The sequence below is a fragment of the Hakea prostrata genome, chromosome 1 (genome assembly GCF_041222555.1).
Source record: "Hakea prostrata isolate BN-2017 chromosome 1, UWA_Hpros_2, whole genome shotgun sequence".
Classification (NCBI taxonomy): Eukaryota; Viridiplantae; Streptophyta; class Magnoliopsida; order Proteales; family Proteaceae; genus Hakea; species Hakea prostrata.
The window spans coordinates 31353948-31364026 of record NC_142600.1 but is presented as its reverse complement, the minus strand read 5'-3'; the positions used below and the strand labels follow the sequence as shown (position 1 = coordinate 31364026).

The 10079-nt window shown below is 39.5% G+C and overlaps 1 protein-coding gene across 1 annotated transcript in view; it reads right to left on the bottom strand.

Moving 5' to 3' along the window:
* Positions 1-871: 871 nt before the first annotated feature.
* LOC149028738 (histone-lysine N-methyltransferase ATXR3-like) overlaps positions 872-10079 on the bottom strand; it is an 80118-nt gene continuing 70910 nt past the window's right edge. Inside the window, exons 2-4 of the mRNA XM_089160299.1 lie at positions 9972-10074; positions 9552-9857; positions 872-1320 (exon numbers count right to left, since the gene is read on the bottom strand). Coding sequence (XP_089016425.1) covers positions 1144-1320; positions 9552-9857; positions 9972-10074 — 586 coding nt within the window. The 3' untranslated portion in view covers positions 872-1143. The remainder of the gene's footprint in view (positions 1321-9551; positions 9858-9971; positions 10075-10079) is intronic.

The following is a 10079-nucleotide window of genomic DNA, read 5'->3' as shown; positions in this document are numbered from 1 at the left end:
TAATTTATTTACCAGAAATATTAAAAAGATCATTAACATCATGATGGTGTTGTGGTTTTGTTTTAGCATCAAGACAGCTTAAAATCGTTTTTCGTTTGTCTTCCCTCTTTTTTTTTGGTTATGGCTAGAAATGCGTAGCTTACATGTATGAATATTTACTTGTGCTTATACGAGCTGAACATACCAGTCTTACCACCATCAATTTATTCCGAAAACAAAAACAAGCCATTGAGTCCCTAAAATGGAGTTCGAAAGTAACTCCCATAGTCTGCCAATGCTGCTCAATTGATCCCAAATGCTAATAAAATCCACAAAAGAAACAACACAGCTTCTCTTCCCTACCTGAACACTACATCCAAAATAAAGGGATCCAGGGAATAGTAAATAGAGGTGTCTCTTCTGCAACAAAATGCAGCCGGCAATAACCGTACAGCAGTAAGGAGAATTTTGTAATTTTCATACCAACTAATGAATTGTTATTGAATAATATCCCACTTTTTTTTTTTTTTTTTTTTTTTTTTTGTATCTGAAGTTCATCCTGACCAACTTACGCGCACCTCTATTACATCCTTGGGGGAGCTTTGTTGTCCGCAAGGGTCAAACCCATGACCTCTCCACTGAGAAGTATAAATCTTATCACTGTACCAACCTTGCATTGACAATAATATCTCACCTTCCCTACAACCACACACCTCATCCAACAAATGCTATTTAAATCAAGAATGACGGCCTCCACCAAACTGCGATCACTATTTAAGTTCTTTTGAGGGTCCAGATTCTGCAGTCGTTGAGTCTGTTAAAATGAATGGACTAAAGAAGAAAAAAGGAAACTAAGAGAACTGGGGCAGCAGAAGCCAGGACCTAAAGAACATTGAAATGAAACCTTTTTCCCATTTTCCCTTTAAAATTAATAATAGAAAGGAACCAACGCCCCAATTCTGAAAAATGAATACAAATTACAAAGAGAATTAATCTGTACAAAATGACATGAGGCCGAAGAGAACAGAAGAGATGCACGAGGGACTATGTTGTCTTGAAATGATTACCAACTCCCACTTCAAATGGGCTTAGCTGTAAAACAAAAAAAGAATAATCATTCCAAAACAGATGGTTGGGGTTAATAATCCCAGAGGCTTCTCACAGTCATTGGTCCCACATAGCCTGGAAAACAGCAGGTCTTGTCTTCAGCCAATGAACCATCTCCTTATCCAGCGGAGACTTGTTAAGAACAGCATCCAGCATTGGACTGCCAAAAACTCGAGGGTCACTCTTGAATGACCATATCCTTTCTTTCGGCCAAGGTCTCTGAGGTTGTTTCTCCTGCTAAAACACAACAAATATCATAAGCATCTCAACCTAGAGATGAGACAATAATTTAATTCCTAAACCCCAACCCCAGTCAAGAAAGAAACAGCAACAATGATGATCGGGGGGAGGGGGATTCCGAGTGACATCAAGCAACCTTAAAAGAAATAAAAACTGAAAGGAGAGCATTTCATAAGTGTGGAGACGAAGGAAAATAGATTTTAAGGAAAAGAAACACTTGCATCAGATACAACAGAATACCTGACTGAACTACAAAATTCATAGTTGTGAACGCAAATAGAAAAAAACCATGTACCTAAGATCTTTTGGACCATAACCGAACTTGAGGGAAGATCATATGTCAGAGCAAATGACCTGCCACGGTATAGTTTGATAGTAGAAAATATCTAAGCACAAGCTTCAGAATGACATTATAATAGAACTCTGTTCAATCCAACAGCCCAACCATTTAATGGAAACTTGTAACCAATGCAAAGGAATAACAAGACACTCTATGTAAATATAGTCACAACTCAGAATCCTGTCAGGACTGGTAGCTCACAGTAGTACTTTCTCAACTTCAGGAGAGGAAAGAAGACCATCACTTGATGGTGGTTGATCATTATCAGTGAATTTTAATTTTAGGAAGAACTAAATTCAATGCATGGTGGCAGATTATTGTCAGGATTTTCTGAATCCCAAAATAATTCAAAAGAATTTCAAAAAGAAAAATAAATAGATAAATAATAAACAATGGAAGGAGAGAAGAAAGAGTGATGCAGAATTGAAGACATATACAAAAAAAGAAAAAACCCAATAGGTTAGGAGGCCCAAGCATATGACCCAAATCAGCCCGTGGCTATCATGGGCTAGAATTGTTTTAGTGGAATAAAGTCAGCCCACATGTTATGACCTTCATGGTCATAAAAGTCAATAAACGGGGCTATGAAAATAAGGAACTCTTGTCAAAAGGGATTTTCCTTTGTCAAGAGTAAGGTAGTGGTTGAGTCATTAATAAGTAGGTGTTAGCTAGTGGTTGGATGTTGTATTTAATGTTTGTCTCTTTAAAAGGCTATATAAAGAGACGTATGTAAGAGGTAAAGGACACACTCATCATTTTGAAATCAAAGTTGCCTTGTTAGCTCTTCTTCCAAATGGAGAAACCTTGTGTTTGATCAAGGTTGATTGGTGTTCGATCCAATCGATCCACCTTGAGGTGTGAAACCCAAGTGTTACTTTGTTGTTCTTATTGTTTCTCAATTCCCTCACATTGTTCTTCAATTTCTTCATCTATTTAACAAATAGAATTGGTGATCTATTTTCTGTTTTAGTAACTAATGAGATCTGCCCATTCATTTTACACCAGAATTCCAAGGCCCCTTTGCTCATCTCTGCTCGATAAACTTTAGTAATCTTATTTTAATTCTGGTCTACAGATCTACCCACACTGTTTGCAATTCTGTCCCTGTTATCACAAGTTTGTTCAAAAGTTACCCCTAAGGAATCACTCTAGGTCTTGTTTGTCGTTGTGCTATAGATATCCTTTCAAATCTGAAATTTATTTCCAGTGAAAGATCCTATTTGGCTACTGTTTGAACATTCGAATTCAGTATTATATTATTTGGTATCCAAGCAAGGAGTGAAAATTCCGGACCATCCTCCAACTAATCTTATGGCAGCAATGATGGAGATGTTTCAGCAACTCAACAACCAGATCACTACGAACCACAAGCAAGCGGAAGAGAGGCTCTCAGCAATGGAAGCTGGAGTTGTTGCCTCTACTCAGGCCCCACATCCTCCACTTGGTGAAGAATCCCAGCCAACTCACTCTGTAGTTAATTTTCTTACCCAACAGAATATAGGAAGATGGCCCCAAAGGATTCCAGCAGTGCAACCAACCTTCAAAGAGCACCTACGGAGTTATTTCACTAGAGAACAACCTACACTCAATAGGCATGTTGGTGACTCTCAAAAGGTTAAGCTTAAACTAAAGGAATACTCAGGTAAGCATGATCCTCGAGTGCTTTATCATTGGTAGGCAGCGTTGGATGATTATTTCGATTGGTATAAACTATTGGAGGCACAAAAGATGAAGCTAACACATACCAAATTAGTTGGAATTGCACACGAATGGGGGACAACTTGCGAATATGAGTTAGAGGATCGTGGTAGAGCTCCTACTACATGAAAGGAGATGAAGGAAGAACTAAGAGAAAAGTATTTGTCATCAACTTTTTAACTGCCAAAACAAGTTAAATTCTCTTCGTCAAGTGAACTTGTCAATTGCAGAATATATAGAACAATTTGACTCTCCTTCTCATACAGGAATTAGAGAGAAGGAGATCCAAATCTTGTCACGTTTTAGATTGGGTTCACAGTTCACGGCTTGAAATCAATAGGGTCATTGGCATTGTAGATGTGAAGAATGTTCAAGACTGCTTCAAGAAGGCCCTACGTGTTCAAGAATTATTGGCATCCAATAGCAAGAGGTTTGGATACCAAGCCGGGGAGGTTAAACGAAATTTTCCAACACAAAACCCTACTCAACCCACATTTCCTACCCTATAAGAAAAGGGCAAGGCTCCTATGACTAGTGGCAGCCAAGCACAGTGTTTTCATCGTGAGGTTGGACATTATGCTAAATATTGTCCACACCGTCAAAAGATTAATAATATTGTTACTAAAGTTGAAAAGACAACCAAGGAAGAAGATCATGATCTATTCCCGTACCGGCTCGACGATGGTGACTACAATAGAGAAACATATGATTGTGATACCAACGGTGGTGATGCTTATGGCATTCATATAGTAAGCCGCATCTTGGTGGCTAACATCAAAGGAAAGGACTGGCAGTATAATTGTATCTTCTACAATCGTATGAAGTCAGGAGATCATGTCGCTTTGGTGATAGCTGACAGTGGGAGTTGCACCAATGTTACTTCAAACACCTTTGTGAAGATGGCCAACTTGAAGGTGGAGAAGCATCTCAACCATATCAAGCGTCCTTGTTGAATGGGAATACTCTGGAGGTAAATCAACATTGTTTTGTACCTTTAAAGCTTCACAAGTATGAGGAAGAGGTATAGTGCGACCTATTCCTTATGCACTTTACTGATGTTCTTTTGGTCGACCATAGATGTATGAGGATGAAGTATGGTTGGAGGGAAGAAAAACCAGCGTGTATTCAAGTTTAAAGGACTTCACACTGTCCTCCATCCAGTCAATGTCCTAGCTGAAATGCATCAGCCGAGGTCCTTGAGGACCCACCAAAAGGGCACCAATGAAGCACAAAAGGTGTTGTCCGTTATGCCAAAGAAGCTATTGGTTGTTTCTCATAAGGTGTTCATCCACACTAGCCATAATACAAGGCTGGTATTAGCTCTTGTTACAACAGAAGTTACCCCTCAACCTAAAGTGGCATTCCCTCCACCCATTAAAGAGTTACTTTCTAATTTTTCTGATGTAATTCCTAATGAGATGCCGATGAGCTACCTCCTATGTGCGATATTCAACATGCCATCGATTTGGTACCTGATTCAAACCTACCGGCTTATAGCCTCAACCCAGCAGAGCACAATGAACTCAAACGACAAGTGGATGAGTTGCTATATAAAGGATTCATTCATGAGAGCTTAAGTCCATGTGTTGTACCAGCATTACTCACTTCAAAGAAGGATGGCTCATGGCATATGTGTGCAGACAGCAGAGCAATCAACAAGATTACAGTCAAGTATAGGTTTCCTATACTGCGGCTTGATGACATGTTAGACATGCTGTCTGGGGCTAAGATCTTTTCTAAATTGGACCTCAGAAGCGGCTATCATCAAATTCATATTTGCCTAGAGATGAACGGAAGACTACCTTCAAGACCAAGGATGGACTATTTAAACAGAAAGTCATGCCTCTTCGTCTAATGAATGCAACTAGCACATTCATGAGGGTTATAACATAGGTACTTCGTCCTTTTATTGGTCGATTTTTGGCTGTATACTTTGATGATATATTGACCTATAGTAAGCATTCGGATGATCACATTGATCACCTACATATCAAGCCTTGAGAGTGCTTTGCACTGAGAAACTATATATCAATCTCAAGAGATGCTCCTTTATGATACCAAAGGTTGTGTTCCTTGGTTTTATTATCTCATCACAGGGGATTGAAGCCAATCCAGAGAAAATAAAAAGCATCACCGATTGGCCTACCCCAAAGACCATTACTGAAGTTTGTAGTTTCCCTAGACTAGCATCATTTTATAGGAGATTCATTCAGAACTTTACTGAAGTCATGACCCCTATTACCAAATGTTTAAAGCAAGGCAAGGGCAAGTTCAAATGAACAGCAATAGCAACTAAAGCCTTTCATCTTATCAAGAAAAAGATGAGAGAGGCTCCAATAGTTTTCCTACCAGATTTTGACTGTATATTTGAGGTAGCAACTAATGCCTCACATATTGGTCTGGGAAGTGTGTTGATGCAAGGAGGGCACCCCATCGCTTTCTATAGTGAGAAGCTTAATGACGTCAAACGACATTACTCGACATATGATTTGGAGCTTTAAGCTGTTATCCAAGTTCCACCATTGGAGACATTATATCATCAGGCAAAGAGTACATTCTTTATACCAACCATGAGGCACTCAAGCATCTTCATTCACAAAAGTTGATTAGCAACAGGCACGCTAAATGGGTTGCTTATCTCCAGGAGTTGTGTTTGCAATAAAGTACAAGGCTGGAAAAGAGAATACAATGGCTGATGCATTAAGCTGAAAAGTACATACTCTTAACACATTCTCAACATATGCAGTTAGCATTGATCAAATAGGTGATGAGTATGCATCTGACAAAGTTTTCAGCATGCCATATAAGGATTTATAGCAAGGTGGGCAGCATCACAAATACTGACTTCAAGATGGGTATCTATTCATGAGAACTCGGTTATGCATTCCAAATTCTTCCCTACGACATCACATCATACAGGAGTTGCGTGGCGGAGGTTTAGGATGACAAGTGGCAGGGATAAGACCATCATACTGGTTACTGATAGGTATTATTGGCCTCATATTGCAAAAGATGTTGATCATGTAATCAAGATGCCAAGTCTGTCAGCAAGCCAAGGGAACCAAGCAAATACATGTTTGTACTCACAATTACCAGTTCCTCATACACCTTAGATTGATATTAGTACGGATTTCGTACTTGGGCTACCCTCAACAAAAGAGCGATACGACCCCATCATGGTTGTAGTTGACTGATTCTCAAAGATGACTCACTTTATACCATGTTGCAAGACCTTTGATGCATCTCATGTTGCAAAAATGTTCTTCAAGGTGGTGCTACAACTACATAGGCTCCAAGTAGCATTGTCTCAAATCAAAACATCAAGCTCATGAGCTACTTTTGGAAGACCTTGTGGCTGAAAACTAACACAAAGTTACAATTTTCAACCGTATTCCATCCACAAACTGAAGGGCAGACGAAGGTGGTGAATCGAAGCTTGGGAAATTTACTGAGGTGTTTGGTTCATGATTATGAGAAGACATGGCCTTCCATACTTGACATAGTGAGTTTTCTTACAAAAGCTCAATAAAATCCTACAACAGTCGTTTCCATTTGAGACTCTCCTTGGAGTTCAACCCCAACGGCCTATAGACCTCGTCCAACTACCACCCATTGACCGAAATGTCGCCGAGTGTCGCCGTGTCGGTGCCCGGCGACACATGCGACATTTCGGTCGACTTTTTGAGAAAAAATCAAACCAAATCGATGATGAGATCTACAGCGGTGTGGGAGAGACCGAGAGAGATCAGAGAAAAGAGAGCGGGAGGGAGTCATGAGGGTGTCAAGAGAGAGATGCCATGGTTTCCGTCGGCTTCCGTTCTCCAGAAAAAGAGAAAGGAAAGAAATAAAAGAGATCGCTGGTCGCAGAGTCCGCCATGGTTTCCATTTCTGCAGAGAAAGAGAAAGGAAAGAAATAGAAGAAATCGTTGGTCGCAGAGTCTGCCATGGTTTCCGTTTCTGCAAAGAAAGAGAAAGGAAAGAAATCGAAAGATCGCAGGTCGCAGAGATATTTTAATATTTTTAAATGAGAGAGTATTTAATGCGAAATTTACAAATTTTGAATTTTAAATTTATTCAATATTTTGAGAATTTATCGCAATGTATCGACTTTTTGGCGATATATCGCGATATTTCGACGATTTCTCGTCGATTTTTAGAAAAATCGAATAGCTTGGGGGTTTCGTGTCGCCCCCCAGCGACACCTTGATTTATCGCCGTGTCGACGATATTTCGCCGACACACGGTACTATGCTACCACCACAAGCACACAAAAGGATTAAGGTTGACAAGTTTCTGCACCATATAACAAAGGTACATGCTGATTTTTGCCAAAGGATAGTTCTCAACAATGATGTCTACAAGGCTACAGCTGATCATCATAGACGATATGTGGAGTTTCAACCAGGAGACATGGTGATGGTTCATGTCAATCCAGAAAGGTTCCAACATGGAGTCAACAACAAACTCCATCCAAAGAAGATGGGTCCATTCAAGGTGCTGAAACATATTGGCCCAAATGCTTACTTGCTCAAGTTACCAAGAGCAGTGAACAAAAGCAACGTCTTCAACATGGCTGATCTGCATCTTTACGTAGGACATCACTTTGATGATGGAGACACCAAACAAAAGTTGAGGTTGCCCCAACTCAAGCCATCAACCATTGACATCATGAGGAGGTTTTGGATGACTCATACAAAAGCACTCCCCGTGGTATTGGATATAATGCTTTCCTCGTCAAATGGAAGAATCATCCACTACATGATAGTACTTGGATTCATACTTATGATGGTTCTTTCACTTCTTCTGCACGGCTTTCCGTTCTTCCCTCTCTGAGATCATTTGAAGTCAGCTGACGATTTCAAGAAAATCGATCCTGATTAGTATGAGCGTTACATGTCATCCATACATTCATCGAAGACGAATGTTTTCAAGCTGGGGAGAGTTGATGCAGAATTGAAGACATACAAAAAAAAAAGCCCAATGGATCAAGCCCATCAAAGGCCTAAGGATATGACCCAAATCTGCCCATGGCTTTCATGGGCTATGACTATTTTAGTGGGTTAAAGTCAGCCCACATGTTATGAACTTCATGGGCTCCAGTTTGAAAATAAAGACCTCTTGTTAAAAGGGGGTTTTCGTTTGTCAAGAGTTAGGTAGTGACAAGTCATTAATAGGTAAGTGCTAGCTAGTGGTTGGATGTTGCATTTATTATTTATGTATCTATAAAAATGCTATATAAAAAGACTTATGTAAGAGGGTGGAGGACACACTCATCATTTTGAAATCAAAGTTGCCTTATTAGCTCTTCTTCCCTATCTTGTGTTCAATCAAGGTAGATTGGTGGTTGATCCAATCAATCCACCTTGCGGTGTGAAGCCCAAGTGTTACGTTGTTGTTCTTATTGTTCTCTCAATTCCCTCACATTGTTCTCTCAATTCCCTCACATTGTTCCTTCAATTTTTTAATCTATTAACATATAGAGTTGGTGATCTATTTTCTGTTTTAGTAACGTACTAGATCTGCCCATCCATTTTACATCAGAATTCCAAGGCACCTTTGCACATCTCTGCTTGACAAACTTTAGTCAATCTTATTTTATTTCTGGTCTACAGATCAGCCCCCACTGTGTGTTTGCAATTCTGTCCCTATTATCACAAGGTTGTTCTAAAGTTACCCCTAAGGAATCACTCTAGGTCTTGTTTGTCTTTGTGCTATAGATATCCTATCAAATCTGAAATTTATTCCCAGTGAAAGATCCTATTTGGCTACTATTTTGAACATTCAAATACAGTACTAGATTAGAGAGAGAGTACAACTACCTTATCAGAATCCTAAACTCGAGTTCGTCAAATTCTAAAAGATCTACATTAATTGTACAGTGTAACCAATTAAGTTTAGGATTGGTTACAATAATTGGTTTTAAAATTGAAATTGGATCTGCGACTTCATATGACATTGTATTACACCCCCTAAAAAACCAAGTAGAGTTCTTATATATGGTTCTGAAAAGGAAACCAAATATAGTGCTTTCTGTTGGCAGAAGTATATTGATCAGAACATATTGAGTAGTTTGTGGTCCAAATCAGCCATTAACATTGGCAGTCCAAAGATATATCCACAATTTACTGTTATTTCACTACTTAGATGAGACAAAGGCACTGGAAAGTAATGTTCAGCTTGAACTCACCATTCTTGCAAGCATAAATCTAAGGGTTCTTGGGCCATAGACACGTCGTCGCACCGATGGCTTCTGGGCTTTGGCATAGAATGATGCAATGTCAGGCAACAATAGACAACCCCTTCTAACTCTCCCAAGCTTAGAGTCTGGAACAGCATTAGTCTGAATATGCCAATAAATCAACTGCCCTAAACAATAATTGGCACCATACGTCTTGCGATACTCCTGGAAACCTGAACCCAATTTATCTGTGTACTTGGGGCCCAAGTCAAGAGGACTAATATAAACTGGGGGAGATATTAAAGGCTTATACTCCTGCATAAAGAAATTTGTTGATCAAAGGAGCAGCAAACGATTACCTTGTTCATCAAAATTATAGTTTGAAATCCTTCTAAAAAGGAACACTGAGATTGAAAATTTCCAACTAACCTGGACCTTGAAGAAACATTTCGTATAAGCATAAATATGGATCAAGTCAGCAGCAGCATCATGACGGCACTTATATGTACAAGGAAAGCTACGGACCTCATCCCTCAA